General features: G+C 36.9%; 1 protein-coding gene across 5 annotated transcripts in view; it reads left to right on the top strand.

Moving 5' to 3' along the window:
- The window catches only part of PTBP3 (polypyrimidine tract binding protein 3), a 91000-nt gene that overhangs the window by 37801 nt on the left and 33925 nt on the right, over positions 1-19274 (top strand). For 2 of the 5 annotated variants that reach the window (XM_055579323.1, XM_055579322.1), the window contains 3 exons: positions 5179-5348; positions 7699-7845; positions 15843-16007. In XM_055579323.1, the coding sequence (XP_055435298.1) occupies positions 5179-5348; positions 7699-7845; positions 15843-16007 (482 nt within the window). Of the gene's footprint in view, positions 1-927; positions 1039-5178; positions 5349-7698; positions 7846-15842; positions 16008-19274 lie in introns of those variants that run through there. The other 3 variants (XM_055579325.1, XM_055579324.1, XM_055579326.1) reach the window with 3 other exon arrangements.

Below are 19274 nucleotides of genomic sequence, written 5' to 3'. Positions count from 1 at the left end.
ATATGCTGTCTAGGTTGGTCATAACTTTCCTTCCAAGGAGGAGTAAGCGTCTTTTAATTTCATGGCTGCACTCACCATCTGCAGTGATTCTGGAGCCCCAAAAAATTGAGTCTGACACTGTTTCCCCATCTGTTTGCCATGTAGTGATGGGACCGGATCCCATGATCTTCGTGTTCTGAATGTTGAGCTTTAAGCCAACTTTTTCACTCTCCTCTTTCACTTTCATCAAGAGGCTCTTTAGCCTTTAGCCTCTTAGTTTAGTTCTTCACTTTCTGCCATAAGGGTGGTGTCATCTGCATATCTGAGGTTGTTGATATTTCTCCCGGCAGTCTTGATTCCAGCTTGTGCTTCCTCCAGCCCAGCATTTCTCATGATGTACTCTGCATAGAAGTTAAATAAGCAGGGTGACAATATACAGCCTTGACGTACTCCTTTTCCTATTTGGAACCAGTCTGTTGTTCCCTGTCCAGTTCTAACTTTTGCTTCCTGACCTGCATACAGGTTTCTCAAGAGGCAGGTCAGGTGGTCTGGGAGTCCCATCTCTTTCAGAATTTTCCAGTTTATTGTGATCCACACAGTCAAAGGCTTTGGCGTAGTCAATAAAGCAGAAATAGATGTATTTCTGGAACTCTCTTGCTTTTTCAGTGATCCAGTGGATGTTGGCAATTTGAACTCTGGTTCCTCTGCCTTTTCAGCTTGAACATCTGGAAGTTCACGGTTCACGTATTGCTGAAGCCTGGCTTGGAGAATTTTGAGCATTACTTTACTAGCGTGTGAGATGAGTGCAATTGTGTGGTAGTTGGAGCGTTCTTTGACATTGCCTCTCTTAGGGATTGGAATGAAAACCGAACTTTTCCAGTCCTGTGGCCACTGCTGAGTTTTCCAAATTTGCTGGCATATTGAGTGCTGCACTTTCACAGCATTGTCTTTCAGGATTTGAAATAGCTCAACTGGAATTCCATCACCTCTTCTAGCTTTGTTCGTAGTGATGCTTCCTAAGGCCCACTTGACTTCACATTCCAGGATATCTGGCTCTAGGTGAGTGATCACACCATCGTGATTATCTGGGTTGTGACGATCTTTTTTGTACAGTTCTTCTGTGTATCCTTGCCACCTCTTCTTAATATCTTCTGCTTCTGTTAGGTCCCTACCATTTCTGTCCTTTATCGAGCCCATCTTTGCATGAAATGTTCCCTTGGTATCTCTAATTTTCTTGAAGAAATCTGTAGTCTTCAGGAAGCCATTCAGTAGCCATTCACGAAGTTTCTATCTCAAAAGTACAAGATTTATTCAAGTTAAGTATTTTGAATGCTTATTTTCGTAATACAGTTTTCAGAAAGTCTTTAATCTTTCATATAGAGAATAATTTGTCAAAGTTGCATATTCAATACAGTAGAATTTCCTTGTTTCCTCTTTAAATTATGATTCCTTATATGTTTATATATGCCTTTCCATTTTTAAATTGTTATATTTATCAAGTCTTTATAACCTTTTTTGGGTCACCTAGATGAGTAGTTCTTTAGGTTTTTAGATTTCACAGTCTAATAAAATTTTGCATTAATTTTGAGCAATGTGTTAATTTTGCAAAGTTAGGACATCAAGAGAAAAAAGCCACTGTTGTCTACAGTCTTCATTTTAGCACCAAAAAAAGTAGACAGAAAATACTTTCCAGGTAAAATAAGCCCTCTTAAGAAAATCAAGACATATGTTGTTGATCTGTTTGTAATGGACATTACATCTAGCGTTTAAATATTAATGTTGCTGCTGCTGCTAAGTCGCTTCAGTCGTGTCCAACTCTGTGCGACCCCATAGACAGCAGCCCATCAGGCTCCTCTCTCCCTGGGATTCTCCAGGCAAGAATACTGGAGTGGGTTGCCATTTCCTTCTCCAATGCATCCATGCATGCTAAGTCGCTTCAGTCGTGTCCAACTGTGCGACCCTATGGACAGCAGCCCCCAGGCTTCTCTGTCCACAGGATTCTCTAGGCAAGAATACTGGAGTGGGTTGCCATTTCCTTCTCCAAAAGAAAAGGATGAGCAGTATCTTATTAAAGATGGTATTCTTATACAAATCAAGTTCCCGAATGTGTTTCATACCAGTGTCCTGAATATTGGAGGAATAAAAGAAAGACCTCACATCTAGATGAAAACAAATGATCTGGAATTGGTTGCTGATATGTTACCAAACAAAAACTAGTTACCTCATTAGAATGATTCTCTAACAAGAGAACCAAAGGCAGAGAAAATATGCTAACATTGCAAAGAATCCTGAATTTAGGTTATATATGAGGATGAGTGGCTTAAATGAGAAGGTTGCTTAATTTGGGGTTAGATATTGTGAGATCTTTTTATCTGACATCTCTAGACATAGGCTGGATTATAAACTGTATATCTTGCTGTGATGTAATTTAATTTTCCAAATACTCATACTACAATTTCCAAGTACTGTTGTTATACTCATTTTATAGGAAATGAATATAAGGCTCAGTTATATCAGAACAAGATGTCTGCTTTTGTAGGCCATGTTTTTAACATAGCAGAGACTTTTATAACACAGAAGAACTAAAAACTTGAGTTGGTTATGTATATACTTCTTGATAAAAAGTTTGTCACGATTGGTTTTTATTTGATAGTGCAGTTCAGGTTCAAGTAGCTTGTGTAGGTATTCATTTTATTTCACACGTGGTTTTGCAGAGATGATGAACACCTCAGTTAAAGAAATAACCTTCTTAATGTTCATTCATTTATTTTGGATTATTCTGGATAAACTTCTAAAAGCCTTTGCTCCTTAGGATGGTTTTCTAGGCTTTTAACACCTTATGCTGGTTAAGAATGTACAAGGTTGTGGTATTTTTGTCTAGCCATCTAGGCTTACAGAGAGGGGAGGTGCAAAAAGGCACTTTATACTTGACTTTCTGTCCAGGAGGTGATAATTTAGCATTTAATTTAGTGACAGTATTATCACTATAATACTGTATACTGACAGTATAATCCTCATAAATCTGCATATATTCTGAAAATTTATTGTCGTCATCAAGTTGCTTAGTTTTTTTTTCTAGGGATGGTAACACACTTTGAGATTTTTGTGATTAAAAAAGTTACCTTTAAACTTAAGTTTGAATAATGCTCTTTTCACTTCCTAGCTGTGTACAAAAATTATTTAATCTCTGATCTGTTAAATCTCTTAATCTCTTCATCTGTTGAAGTTAATAAGATGTAATTTAATGTATTTTTATGTGTCAACTCCAGTGAGGCAATGTAAATGAAAACAGCATGAAAAGTAGAAATTAAGGATCTTTTTAAGTAGTTGGAAGCTTGTCAGGGTTTTTAGAACAGGATAATGACATGACATGTACATTTAGGATGATAAGATGTTAGATCTTAGTGGAAGTGGAGGGAGTGAGACTAGAGGAAGACAGAATAGAAGGGTCATAGGGATCATAGGTGAGGTGACATTGAGAGTTGAGATGAAAGTGGAATCAGTTATTTTGGAGGGAAAAATCAATGTTTCATGATGATTCATGAGGAAGGAGAAGGAATCTTTGACTCCCAGAAATTAAATACTTGATTTCCAGTAAGTATTTGCTGATTATTTTCCACACACTGTCCTAGGCATTTGCTATATACAGGCACAGACCGGTAAGGACCTCTTGGAATTGATAGTATTGGTAGGATATTGCCTGCATTCATGAACATAGAGAATTTGGGAGCAAGTGCTAGTTTTGGTATTAAGTCAACCTATTTACCTGTAAGCAAGTGGTGTTCTCTGCCATAGGAACGGGTACAAAGTATTGCCAAGACTTTTATGTGGTCCTCATGAGATTTGTTTACTTAGGGTCACAGACATATGACTGTTTTTTTAGTGTTTTAGAAGTTTTTCTAGTATTTAGAAAAATGGTAATCTCAGGTTGAAAAGGTTATATTTTTCTTCTAATAGTGCTAAGTATGGTGAAGTGAGGTCGCTCAGTTGTGTCTGACTCTTTGCGACCCCGTGGACTGTAGCCCACCAGGCTCCTCTGTCCATGGGATTCTCCAGGCAAGAATACTGGAGTGGGTTGCCATTTCCTTCTCCAGGGGATCTTCCCAACCCAGGGATCGAACCCAGGTCTCCCACATTGCAGGCAGATGCTTTAACCTCTGCTGCTGCTGCTGCTAAGTTGCTTCCGACTTCCCTGGGATTTTCCAGGCAAGAATACTGGAGTGGGTTGCCATTTCCTTGAGCCAGTATTAAAAAAACAACACTATAATGAAACTTTGGCTTTTAGATAATTTGCATTCAGTCTTATGTGGTGCTATTTCTGGGGAAGAAAAAAACCTTCCTGAATCTTATGTACATAAATTTGACTACTTGTTACAGGCTTGTCAGTTCTAGTTACTGTCAGTGTTAAAGCATAAGCTTTAAATAAAATTTGGCTATAAACTGGCATACTGGATTACAACAGTGGTTCTCGTACTTTAGGTTGCTTCAGAATCATCTAGAGAGCTTGTAAAAACACAGGTTGCTGGGATGTTTCTGATTCAGTAGGTCTGAAATGGGGCTTAAAATTTGCATTTCCAAAAGGTGATGATACTTATGTTAAGAGCTGCCTATTATATCATAAAGAATAGGATTATCCTAAGGAAATCACAGTTTAGCTTCTGAAAGTACTTTAAAAAGTGAATTGGCAAAAATTGTATAATGCCTGAGAAATAAACTTATTTTCATAAATGTGCATCTCAAATTTAAATCCTTGTAGGGTGTGATAAACATGAAATTTTTATTACCATCTATCCTAAAAGTTTTTATTCTGTTTAATTAGTAACAGGACAAACTAGAAAAGCATCTTTTAAGATACATTGAAGATAATATAAGTATTTTCTATTCATAACAAATAGTTTACCATTTAGAGGTTTTTGGTACCTCAACATATGTAATTCATATCCAGCACTTTTTCTTGAAGTTAAAAATCCAAGTTCAGTTTTAAAAAAAAAGACACCTGCAGTGAAAAATTTTTAAAAACCCACTCGTTGAAAAGTGGATGGTTTTGTTTTCAACTGTCTTCTACTCTTCCATCAGCCCCGTAGTTCCTGAATTTCAAAACCTGAAACGCTTGGAAGATCAAATGTGATGATATGGTTAATGTAGTATGTCAACCCAAATTAGTTTCAGTAATTAAAAAACAAATCTTGTATTTTTTAGCTAATGGGAATGACAACAAGAAATTTAAAGGAGATAGACCTCTCTGTTCACCTTCCCGTGTTCTCCATCTTCGCAAAATTCCAAGTGATGTCACCGAAGCAGAGGTCATATCATTAGGTCTACCGTTTGGCAAAGTAACTAATCTTTTGATGTTGAAAGGAAAAAGCCAGGTATGTAAGTTTTAAAGATTGACCCACAATTATTATTTCTGGGTGTTAGTGAAAAAAAAAAAACCACATTATTTTTAAGGGAATGCCCTGGTAGTCCAGTGGTTAGGACTCTGTGCTTTCACTGCCAAGGGTGCAGGCTCAATCCCTGCTGGGGGAACTAAGATCCCGCAAAGTGCCGCCAAAATAAAAAAAACGAAAGCTTTTTATTTTCTTGAACTTTTTTTCTAAATTGAACTTTTTTTCTAAATTTTATTCTATTTACATAGCTTTTAAAAATAGAACTTTTTTAATGACAGGAAGCAATAAATAAAAATATTATATAGGAAACAGGATTCTCTCTTATTTATTATCTTGACCAAACATATTTTACATTCTTAATTACAAAATGGTTTATGAAAATATCCTGTGATTATCAGAAGAGATCGGATTGTTTACTATCCAAGATTGGATAATGATGTCTGATTCAGACTCCTGTCTTTAGTAAACTATTTATTTAAATTAACAGCCTTGTTTAAGGTAGTTGAGGTTGTTAAGAACTGGAGAAGTTAAATAGTATGTCTTAGTATTCAGTCCTTGTTGGGCTTATACATTTTTCTTACATCTTTTAGAGGTAGTGTAGGCACTTGGATCTTAATTTTCTTTACAGATGCCACTATTGAGACTAGTATGGTTTGCAGAGTTTGAAAAGAGCCAACATGACCATGTCTAATGGCTGTCTGATGTCTAACAGGGACGTGTTACGTACATTATTATGTTTCACGTAGTATATCCTACATCTTACGTCAAATAACTCTGAGAGGCAGCAGGCAATGTCACAGTTTCCTTTATTTCTGCTATTGGTTCTAGGTTTATAGTTTTCTGTAGTGCTGATTGCTGTTAATTGCTTGTCTTTTGATCCTAAATCCTGTTCAGAAAAGACCTTGTTAGTAATTTCCTTCAGCAAGAGATTCTGATGTGAGTCACTGTAGTAGTGCTTGTCGGCATCCTCATTCCATGGTTCTTGGAGTGTTGAGGATAGAGTGAGGGTTATTTTCACCAGCCTTTCTGTGGGTAGTGATTTTTTATTTTCTCTTCATCCTTGGCTGGATACTTTGGGAAACATAAATAATTCTTTTACTGGACTCCATGTGGAAAATTTTATTTTTACATATGAATTTTTAGGTTGTATATACATATAGGAAAGATTTCCTGACTAGAATCACAATATCCAAAGACATTGTTCAGCCTTTCCTTTGTGTGACATTGCAGGAGTCCCAGCATTTAGTAGGGAGTTTGCAGGTAGAGACTCTCCCCATATGGTGAATATTATTAGAATACAGTTTACAAATTCTTTGTTGAAAAGATGACTTTAAAAAACCAGATAGTGAAGAAATACTGCCGTAGCTATTTTTGTTACCTTGATCATTTTTATCTACTTCTCTTAGAAATATTAGAAAAACTGTATTACTTATACAATTGGATAGCAGCTTTAAAGTGTATCACAGACATTTGTACCTTTTAAATACTGTAAATGACTTAAAATCTGTTTTATTCCTCGAAGATAGTGATTTGGATCATGAGTTCTTCCTGTACTTTAAATTGGAAGTGTTCTTAGAGGTAGTCAGGGCTCAGAACTGTTAGTATATGTTTTATCTTCTTAACCATTGAGACAGGGTGATAAAATCTGCCACCTTAAAGATCTGTAAGTATCCGATTGCTGTCACATAAGTTAATGGGAGTCATGACAGTGAGGAGAAGCCATAAACAGAATAAGACATGAATACTAAGGAGCTTCTTCCATCTCAGTTCTTTTTAGTTTTCAAATAGCTAATATCAGTACAGTGATTACCAATAGCCAAAAAAGGTCACTTGAATGACCCAAATCAAATCAATATTGACTTAATGTAGGATGTTCTCCCATTTCCCTAATTTGTACAGTTGAGCCTTGGCACATGAATGTTCTAATTACATTCATAAAAAGGCAAAGGAGAACAGATCATTGGAGAAGCTTTTAGGAAGAAACTGAACGCATCTGTTTATAGTAGTGATGCACACATTTATTTTTGCTTTTTTAGTTGTTTCTAAATTTTAGAAGAAACAGAAGTAAGAAGAAGACCAAAAACCACACAGAGTCATTTAATCAACTGTCAATTTCCCAATCCCAAATCCTTTATTGAACCCAATTTTTGTCAAATATGTTTTCAGTAACTATCAGTGATACAGTTTGAAACGAAAGTCTTTTCATCCCCTTGGGGGCAATATGACTTCTGTTAAGAATGCATGAGTTTTAGATCAACTAGAATGACAAAATAGTTCTTAGCTGCCTTTCAAAAACAGGAGCTTTCACTTTACTTTCTTGTGTTTATTGCAGGCTTTCTTAGAAATGGCTTCTGAGGAAGCTGCTGTTACTATGGTGAATTATTACACTCCTGTTACTCCTCACCTTCGAAGCCAGCCTGTTTTTATTCAGTATTCCAATCACAGAGAACTTAAGACTGACAATCTGCCTAATCAAGCTGTAAGTATTAATGTCATTTATAAAAATAGTTTTAAGAATACATGATATAATAACTAAGTTTCTATTTTTAAGTGGAAAAAAAATCATGTGTTTTTCTTCATCATGAGATGCTCTATTGATAAAGATTGTATATATAAATTCTTATCCAAAGACTTCAATAAGAAAGCACTGCCATTTGAAACTGTGTTTGAGGGTATGGCCTTAGAAATGGCAGGCAATCAGTTTTCCCTTGAAACTGTTTCCATAAGCGGGGAAAAAGTACATTGTTAATGTCTCTTAAAATTTCAGATCTAAAGGAACTATGGAAGTCAATCCTTTCTTTTTACAGAATATGTAACAAAGGCATTGAGAAGTTGAGTGGTGGTCCTTTGTTATAATAAGAATTTATATAAATATGTTCATTAAATGATTTTTAACTCTCCAAGATAAATGTGGAATATAGAATATGAACATTTCTTACCTCATTTTCCAGTTTTGATATAATTCATACTGAAACTTTTTTGTCTCTCCAGGTTGATTTTTTAAGTAGTTAAAATAGTAATTTGAAGTAATTTAAGGGTAGGAAAAAATTATCCACGAAGCAAGTACATTTTAAAAAATAGGTTTTATATTATGCTGAGAGCATTGTTTGGCCCTGATAGTCTTGCCCTAGGCAAAAGAACTCCTTCAGCTCTTTGTTTCTGTGTTGAAAGTCACTATAATACAAGCTGCTGAATTTAAATTACAGTTTTCCACATTTTAAAAAACAATGACATTTCCTGCATCCAATCCTTAACTTATTCTAAGACATATTAATGACATATAATAAATTATCTAAACTTGAGTAAATGAAATGTTAGATATTTTTAAATATATAAAATTTTTAAAGTAAAACATTGCCTTGTAAGTAGGATACATGCTCATGGTAAAACATTCAGAAAGTCCAGAAAAATAAAAAACAAAAGACAATCCAGCTACCTAGGTATAACTGATTAACATTTTGCAAACATTTTACTGTGTACCCTTCTCTATTCAGGTTTTGTCTATGTATATAATTTTACACCAGTGGAATCCTAATGTTTTAAGAGCTATTATTTTTTCTCTACAGTAGGTCAGTGATGTTTCATGAGAAGAAATACACAATTACTTCATACTTTTTATTTTACTTTTTATTACTTCATCATTTTTAAATGACTGCATAATACTTGCTTCAAAAGGACAGCCATAATTTATCCAGTTTCTTGTTAATAGACATTGAGATTGTTTGCAATGATATGCTTTTACAAATAGTACTATAGTATATAGTAGCATTCTTATATATCTTGGCACAGTTGCAGCATTATCTTGTAGTTTTTGTTTCTGGCAACAGAATTGCTGGTACTTAGCCTGTGTATGTTTTATGTTTTGATATACATTGCAATATTGCTTTCTGTAAAGATTATTTGCTGATTTACGGTGCCACTGATAATATATGAGCAAGCGATTTTCCTGTCCATTTTTGTTAATATGATAGTTAACAAATTATATCTTATTGTTTTACTTACTTTTATGTAATAACTTGTGAAGTATTTACAGTGATTTCTGTTAATGCAGTTTTCCTCCCCATTTTTTCATTTGTGATAAAATACATATATGAGATTTACCATTTTAATCATTTTTAACTGTATGATTCAGTGGCATTCCCTGGTGGCTCAGACAGTAAAGAAGTTGCCTGAAATGAAGGAGACTTGATTCATTCTCTGGGTCAGGAAGATACTCTGGAGAAGCAAATGGCTACCCGCTCCAGTAATCTTGCCAGGAGAATTCCATGGAGAGAGGAGCCTGGTGGGCTACAGTATGTGGGGTTGCAAAGAGTCAGAAATTACTAAGCTAGTGAATAACACTTCAGTGGCATTAAATACACTCAAAATGCCCAACCTATCACCACCATCCATCTCCAGGACTTTTTTGTCTTCCCAGACTGAAACTCTGTACCCATTAAATACTGACTTCTCATTTCCCCCTACCCCCACTGGCAGCTGCCATTCTGTTTTCCGTCTCTGGATTTTGTTTGCTAATTCAGTTTTTAAATTATTTTTATGTAAGAGTCAAATCTCTTAAGTTGTGTTGCGATCTCTGACATGGGTACCATACTCATAAAAACCCAGTATAGCAAGATTAAAAAGTTTTTTTCTACCTATATTTTCTTATACGTTAATGTTTTGGTTGTCTTTATTTTAGTGTTTAAATCTTTGTTAAGACTGTTCTGTGGGTGGAGAGGGAGGCTAGGGTCTTTCACTTACTCCGCTGACCAGTTTCTCTTTTGTTGTGGTTGAGTAACCCATTTATTATCCACTCATGTAAAACTTGTCCTTTGTCATGTTCTACTTTTCTGTACACAGGCTTTGCCTGCTTACAACATGCATAAATATACTTGTTAGACATGACTACACATTTTGCTTGTGTGACCTCCATCTACCCTCATGTGTGTGCTGCTCACGTGGTATGCGGTCTGTGTCTAATCTGGATTACCTTTTGGATTCCATTCTGTTCCGTTCCTGTTTCAGTGTCCCTGTGGCTTAACCTACTGTAGGACAAGGCTCAATTCTTTCCCCTCTCTTTTTAGAAATTAAATGGATAATAGGTTTTGTTTATTTCTCAGGATATATTAGAATTATTTTGATAACTCCTAACACCCCCAAAACACGGTTGAATTGGGTTGATTTTATAGATTAATATGGAGATAAGTAACATATCTATATCGCTAACTAATCCTTTTGAGGAGGAAGTTATATTTTATTTCCTATCTCTCAGTAGAATTTTCAGTTCTCTTTTGTATAAGTCATGCATTTTTGTCATTAGTGTGATTCCTAATTATGTTTAAGTCTTGAAGAAGAAACAAACAAGTTAATAAAACTCTTAAAGACTGGATTATTCTAAAGGAAAACAGTGAGAAATCCCAGTTGCTTGGCAACCAAAGCCAGCCCAAATGACCTAGTTTATTCTTAGATAGCCTTGATTTCTTCCCGGTACCCTTGCCATTTTGTTACTTTTGTCCGTTTTTTGCATTGACTTTTGATAAAATAATAGTTTTCTTTTATTCAGAGTCCTACACAAAAGCTGAAGTCAAAATTGAAGGTACCTGTTTACATACATATTAATGAGAGGTACCAGATGTTTTTTTATTCTGACAGCCCTCAGAAGCTGATAAATTACTGTTTCATTCTCTTTTCTTCTCTGAATAGTAAGATATCCCAAAACATACTTATGGACATGCTTAGCAGAGGGTCAGGTGAATATCAACTATTTCCCTCCCTTGCTTTAAACTAAAATTAGAGCTAAAAATTTTAGGTGGTATTTTTGAGGTGCAGCATTTGAGAAATGGTTGTATTAGTAGCAGTCATTTTTGTATAGACAGTTTTTCTTGATCTTGTAGGTAGAAATTTATAAATTTGCAAAATAATGACCCTGGAAAATTTTTTCCTTAAAATATTTCCCCCAGAATCATCAAACTGAACATTTAAAGATCTGTGAATTTTGTTGTATATTCATTTCTATCTCAACTTTAGAAATACCTTCTTTATTTTTCTGCTACTGCTGCTGCTAAGTCGCTTCAGTTGTGTCCGACTCTGTGCGACCCCATAGACTGCAGCCCACCAGGCTCCCTCATCCCTGGGATTCTCCAGGCAAGAACACTGGAGTGGGTTGCCATATTTTCTAGGCATATTTAAATTTTACATGAAGTATATATACGTTCCCAACCTCAATAAGTATATGTTGGTTTTTCCATCACAATACTGCTGTTTCCTTTACTACTAGTTAATGTAACCATTCCAGAGGGTTTGTGGCTGAAACGTTGAAAAATTATCTCCCATAATAAGAATTCTGCTGCCTTATAATGTTTAGCATCAGATACACAGAAAATATGTCTTCTGTGTACCTGAACTCTCTCTTCATATTAAGAAGACATTTCTTTTTTCTCCCCCTCACTTTTCTTTTGTCCTCAGTGAAGCATGTCCCTCTACTTTTCATTTTCATCCTTCAATATTTTTGCCTAATTAAAAATTGAAACTAGAGTTACTTATTAAACAAATCTTTCTCAGATTTTTATTGTCAAAATAATTTTTTTTGCATGCCTGCTATGCGGAGACTTTTGTACTCAGTGCTCTGTGAAGTACTAATGCGGAGTATATTGACAACTGTAGAATGATTAAAACAGTATATACCATATCTTCTCATATTTCTGCAGTGTGATCTCTTATGCCAAAGAAGAAGGAGTGGAGGAAGAGAAACAGCAACAATAGCAACAATAACTGTAATATAGCAGTAGTAAGCATATATATAGAATTATTTAATAAAAAGAACTGATTGAATGATTGGTAGATAAGGAAGTAGAGTCAGTGAGGTTGGGAATTCCCTGGCGGTTCAGTGCTTAGGACTAAACACTTGGTACTAAGATCCCACAAGCCACACAATGTGGCCAAAAAGGTTACATTTACTTTCAGTTATTCAGGCTTAGTTTTGATAGGATGATTAAATCTTGAATAATGGTTCCTTTTTCTCTCCTGATGTGAGAGAAAAAGGAACCATTACTCCACTGAGAGCCTCACTGTGTTGATGTTTTTTCCTAAACATTCTAAAGTTGTGAGTAACTGCTCACTTGTTGTTCAGTAGGTTTAATATGGTAACTGCTTGCTTGTTCTTCTTTAGTCACTAAGTCGTGTCTGACTCTGTTGTGATCCTGTGGACTGTAGCCTGCCACGCTCCTCCATCCATGGAATTCCCCAGGCAAGAATACTGGAGTGTATTGCCATGCCCTCCTCCAGGGGATCTTCCCTGCCCAGGGATTGAACCCAAATCTCCTGCACTGGCATGTGAATTCTTTACCACTGAGCCACCTGGGAACCCCTCAGCTGCTAGTTAAATGTGAATAAATTTAAATAAATTAAAAATAAAAAATTCAGTTCCTCAGTTGCACTAGGTACATTTCAAGTGCTCACTAGCCACCAGTGACTAATATCCAATATATTGTAGATGTCGAATATTTTCCTTATCACAGGAAATTCTATTGAACAATACTGTCTCCATGTCTCTACTTAACCTTTCGTGTGTGTGTGCATGCGAGAGCACTTGATGTAGATACAATAACTACTTTAATGTTCTTGTTTGCTAATGCTAATCCCTGTGTTAATTGAGTCTTTTTTGAATGACCTCCAAACCTCATCATTGCCTATTTAAAGGCTTAAAGTGGGACTGTGAGCCAATTTTCAAATTTAAAAGCAGTACAACCCTGTTTTCCAAATAAAATCTTCCTGGAGAGCCCAGTATAAAATAGATAAACTGCTACGTGTGAAGCAGAATTGGGGTGCTCAGTATCACACACTTCACTTTGCAGGGGCATATGTATTTAATGATATATTCAAATTATTCATATATTGTTCTCAGAGATTATTTGGAAACTGAACATTTGGCAGTTTGAGTATTACTTGATACATAAAAGTCTTTATATGGCATAAAAATGTTGTTAAACAGTTTAAAAAAGAGTTGTATTATAAGTACAAAAGTGGAAGTTGTTCAGTTATTAAGCATACAGAAAAGACTGCCACTTTTCAGAAAGACATTTATTTTAATGTTATTTTTCATAACAAAATGTTAAAAAGCTACTCATCCCACTTTTGAAAGGTGGCATAATAGTCAACTAAAATTAAAGTCATGAAAACAAAATAAATGTTAATATAAAATAACAAAGAACTGTGACACAATACTATGATCTTTAAAATTTCAAGTGAATACAAGATGTAGAAATGAAAGAATCTGCATTAAAGTGGTGGGATGTTTTTTCATTTTTTTGGCATAAACATTTTATTCATTATCACTATTGTTAGGGAATTATAAGTACAGAACACAAGATTGATTAAACTTGCATTTAATTTCACTAATTATTAGCTTAATTATTAACCATGCTTTTTTTCTCTTCAGTTCCCCCTTTTCACTTGAATAATTGTTTTAAATTTTGAGGCAGTCACAAAATTTTTAAAAAGAGTCGTAAATATAATACGAAGACATTCTGATTACTTGAGGCGTTTGGGGAAAAACTATTAACCTGGCCTGTCTTCATTGGCCAAACTTTCAGTGTGCATTTCCTTCAAAGAAGGATATTCTTTTACAAACCAGAATACACTGGTCAAAATCAGGAAATTAACACTGATGTATTACTTCCCTCCAACCCTCAGCCCGGATTCAAGTTTTGCCAGTTGTCCCAGTGATGTTTGTTCTAGCAGAATAAGCATTATTCAGAGTTGCATGTTCCATTTAGAAATCATATCTTCTAGTCTCCCTTTATCTGAAACAGTTAAGTTATTTTTTCTTTTTTTTTTTGCTTTCATAACCTTGATACTTTTGAAAATTATGGGCTACTCATCTACTAGGCTATCCCTCAATTTGAGTTTGTCTGATGTTTCCTTGTGATAAGATTCAGTGTATGCAGCTTTGACAGGAACATCACAGAAGTAATGCTCTTTTCTTCTCATTGCATCATAGCAGGTGGCACATAATTTCAATTTGCTGCGTTGCTGATGGTGTGCTCTTTGATCACTTGATTTGACTGCTGTTTGCCTGGCTTCTCTAGTATAAAGTTATACAAAGGGGGAAAGAAGAGTATTTGAGGGGAGGTACTTTAGCAGTGTAAATAGACTTTTCCTTATCAGTTGTCAATTTTTATCAGCCTGTGGACTTGCAGGTTTCCTGTTTTATCTGATGGGCTTTTATTTGTTACAGTCACTATTTTGGTTCTCAAATAATGCCAGTGGGAGCCCCTTTCAGGCTGTCTTCTGTGTCCTTTTGGCTTGCTGCTGTTGTTCTTTGAAAACTGTTTTGCATTCTGATACAAAACAACAACAAGAAAACCCCACAAAACTGGAAATGTACACTCATCTTATGCTTTCCTGCTCCAGTTTTAGACCTAGACATTTTTTAGAGCATCCCGGTTCCTTTTAATAGAGCATCATATTTAGAAACTTTTCTGCCTTCCTTTTCTTGGGTTCTAACATCTCATACCAGGCTGCCCCTCCTTAGAACTCCCTCCCTACTCGAATTATCTTTACTGCATTGGCTACCTATTCCCTGCGGCTGCTTGTTAGTTGCTAAGTAGTGTCCAACTCTTTTGTGACTCCATAGACTGTAGCCCGCCAGACTCCTCTGCCCATGGGATTTCCCAGGCAAGAATACTGGAGGAGTGGGTAGCTATTCTCTTCTCCAGAGGATCTTCCCGACCCAGGGATCGAACCCATGTCTCCTGCATTGCAGGTGGATTCTTTAACAGTGAGCCACAGGGGAAGCACCCAATTCTCTGTGGCCCTCTTCTTGACTCTCCCTGGGCTCTGATAATCCTGGCTAGGCTGCTCTCCTCTGGGTATCTTTCTTACCCTTGTTATGCTCCCCAGGTTCTGGCAGCTGGCAGTGAGCCGCCCACTCACAGATGCCTTGCTTACCTTGTTTGGGCTCAGGTTCCCCTTGCCAGGCAGATGGATGCCTTCCTCTTTTTGCTCAGGCTCTGATGCTTCATGCCAGGATGCCCTCCCTGCCCCACTCTGAACCACCACAGCTCCTCCATGTTTATGCCTATCATATGCCACCCAGAGGTTTTAGAACTCAGTTGTTCAGAGAGGAAAAAAGAAGAGGGATTTGAGTGATTTTTTTTAAAGTGGTCTTTAATGTTACTTTCACATTGCTTTCGTCCCTTTTGTCGTTAAAAAATTAGGATATGAAAGTTACATACAAGTTTTCTTCTTTTTTGGCTGTAGTTTTTTCATTTATTCAAGTAAATTTAAGCAACTTTATTAAATATTGTGTCACTGTGATAAGAAAACAAGACTTTTGATTCTTGACTGATTACAATATTAGGATATATGCATCCAGAGAAAGTTTAACAGATATGTATATTTTTATTTAACCATAGTACTTCATATTAATTTACATCAACTAAGGATTGTATAATGTGTCTGTGTAACCACAAGTTCTCGTTTTGGATTGTTACATAGAGAGCCCAAGCTGCACTGCAGGCTGTCAGTGCGGTCCAGTCAGGAAGTCTGGCCCTTCCTGGAGCGCCTACCAGTGAAGGCACATTCCTACCTGGGCAGAGCCCTGTGCTCCGAATAATTATTGAAAACCTCTTTTATCCTGTTACCCTGGAAGTTCTTCATCAGGTAAGGAACACTCTTATGACAGCAGAGTCAAATATGACCTCTGTAACTTTTAATGTTTTCCGTCTTTAGTTTTTCAGGTTGTTGATTCTGGTTAATATATTTACTTAAATAATGAAAGTCTTCAGCATCCTGTTTCATGCAAGGAATAGTGTCAATTAGAGATAGTTTTTGAAAGCCTCCTTTTTCTAACCTAAATACTTGATTTAAAAAGGTGTGTAAGAATTCTGTGTTTTTATACCTAAGCATGAAAATGAACAAATGAGGGTCGGACATGACTGAGCGACTTCACTTTCACTTTCACTTTCCTGCATTGGAGAAGGAAATGGCAACCCACTCCAGTGTTCTTGCCTGGAGAATCCCAGGGACGGGGAGCCTGGTAGGCTGCCGTCTCTGGGGTTGCACAGAGTCAGACACGACTGAAGCGACTTAGCAGCAGCAGTGTGACGGAGGATTAAACAAGAGACTGCTATAACTAAACGGCTGAGAGTCCTATCCCAGTGGTTACCATTGAAGACTCAGAAATACTTCTCTTCACTTGAAGGACCCATGATCTTTAGAGAAAGAAACAAGGTTTGTTACTGGTCTCCTATAGACTCTCTTTTATAGACTCCTATAAAAAAAAATTGGTACTAGTTATTCCTGAGAAAGTAACATCAATATAGAAAACAACAAATCTATTTCTATAGATTCCTCCATACATTTGAGCACTTTTATTTTTAAAACTTTAAAAGGAAGATATGAGTAACTTCACATGTAATATGGAAGTATCAAGTTAAATACTGACTCTCAACATAACTTTCATAGACTATCCATTACTATGTCTAAACCGTCTTGATAAGAGGCAGTGTAGCACATCATGGCCTACTGTGAAGAGACGGAATTTAAGGCAAGATCTGTCAGCTAGTTATTACATAATTTTGTAATGAATAAAACTAAATCTCCGATAATTGTTGAGTATTGTAAAGAATAATTGAAGAACCAGTCAGTATTCAAGCCTCCTGATGTCAGCTCCAGTATTCCATTTCATTATACTTAACAACCTATATATAAAAATTATTTTAAAACACTGAAACATATGCTTATTTTCACATTTATATCTCAATATATATAATATTAAACAGCATAACCCTAGGCCAATTTAGAATCATTTTAACTGTTTTCTAAAACTTTGGATTTGTACTACTGAATGAAGAGTCATGGGGGGTCGTATGTGTGCACTTACATCTAAGAATTGAAATGTATCCTCTCCTGTTCTCACATTGTACAAATAAGGGAACTGGGGACCTTAGAAGTTGTTACTTTCCCCACTGTCACTGTACCAACTGGTGATAAGAGCTCAGATACATTTCCTTATATGGTTCATGTTGGGCTTCCCTGATGGCTCAGACAGTAAAGAATCCACATGCAATGCGAGAGACCTGGGTTCGATCCCTGGGTTGGGAAGATCCCCTGGAGGAGGTCAACCCACTTCAATATTCTTGCCTGGAGAATCCCCATTGACAGAGGAGCCTGGTGGGCTACAGTCCATGGGGTCGCAAAGAATTGGACATGACTGAGTGACTAAGCACAGCCCATGGTTCACATGCTGTGCATGTAAATATCAAAATATACCACTTCTTATGCCTACTCTATTCCCTATAATAGTTTCCTGAGTACCATTTTCTAAATATGTATGTTTGTGAAGCGTGTCCTGTGGAGGGCTCTAGCAGTGGTATTCATAGCCACTGTTGTTTCCTAAAAGGGTTCAGCAGTTACTTAATTGATTGGCTTCTGTGTCCTGATGAATTTTCGTTTTTTCTGTTTATCCCACCAAGTAGCATCGAGCTCTCTGTGGTCCATCAGCACTTTTTGTTTGCTTTGCCCCTGTAGCACGGTAGCTGCTGCTGCTAACTTCTGTTGCTTCACAGAAGCTGTTATTGCGCCTGTGGCTCAACATCGCCGTCCGTCAGCAGTGAGCTTGGCCCCGGTTGTGTGGCCTGTTCTGTTATTCCGTTTGTCACCTCACTGAGACCAGTAACAAACCTTGTTTCTTTCTCTAAAGATCATGGGTCCTTCAAGTGAAGAGAAGTATTTCTGAGTCTTCAATGGTAACCACTGGGATAGGACTCTCAGCCGTTTAGTTATAGCAGTCTCTTGTTTAATCCTCCGTCACACTGCTGCTGCTAAGTCGCTTCAGTCGTGTCTGACTCTGTGCAACCCCAGAGACGGCAGCCTACCAGGCTCCCCGTCCCTGGGATTCTCCAGGCAAGAACACTGGAGTGGGTTGCCATTTCCTTCTCCAATGCATGAAAGTGAAAAGTGAAAGTGAAGTTGCTCAGTCATGTCCGACCCTCAGCGACCCCATGGACTGCTGCCTACCAGGCTCCTCCATCCATGGGATTCTCCAGGCAAGAGTACTGGAGTGGGGTGCCATTGCCTTCTCTGTCCGTCACACTACTGTTGGAAAAAGCAAAATTCCTTACCAGGGCCCTTAATGCCCCCATATCCAGACCTCTCAATGTCTCTGTAACCTCACTTCCTGACTGTTCTGCTTATTTAGCACCCTGGCTTTTCTGGTTCTTTGACCCTCTTCCTCTTCCTCTTCTTATTTCTGTCTTAGTCCGTTTCTGTCTTCTGTTTCTTAGGCCTAGCCACTTAGCTGAATCTACATCATTCCATTTTCAGCTCAAATTCACCTCCTCAGAGTGTCTTTCTCTAATTGCATTAACTAAGCCCTTACCCCTGGCACTCTATTCCATTAGCCAATTTAAGTATAGTATAGCAAAGTAATAAAGGATACAGTTTCTAGAGCTGCTTTGAACCCTAGCTCCCCCACTTACTACCTCCATAACCTTGGGCAAGAAACTTGCTGCTTTTATGTCTTTTTCTTATTTATATAATGGGGATGAAGATGGTATCTCTTTTATACATTTGTTATGAGGATTTCATGGGTTGATGCATTTAAAGCACTTAAAGCAGTGCCTGTTACATAGTAAGCGCTCAAGAAGTGATCGCTGTACTTACTAGATGCTAATAAGAAGCTGGCATTTGCTTTGTAAGAAACAGATCCTTGCTCTTATGGCCTTCTGGGTAAGATGTAAGTAATAGCGTGAAATGTGATAAATACTGTGATTGGGAAATACATGGAGTTGGTTGCACATGTTATAATTAGCAAATTTTTCTGTATTCTCTGCTGAAGAGTTGACATTAGCTAAACTGCTAACATCTATGGAAGCTAGTGTTTTTCCTTTAGCTCATGGTAGGGGAGTTAAGAGTAACTGAGATGGG

The sequence above is a fragment of the Bubalus kerabau genome, chromosome 4 (genome assembly GCF_029407905.1).
Source record: "Bubalus kerabau isolate K-KA32 ecotype Philippines breed swamp buffalo chromosome 4, PCC_UOA_SB_1v2, whole genome shotgun sequence".
Taxonomy (NCBI): Eukaryota; Metazoa; Chordata; class Mammalia; order Artiodactyla; family Bovidae; genus Bubalus; species Bubalus kerabau.
This window is presented reverse-complemented; position numbering and strand designations above follow the sequence as displayed.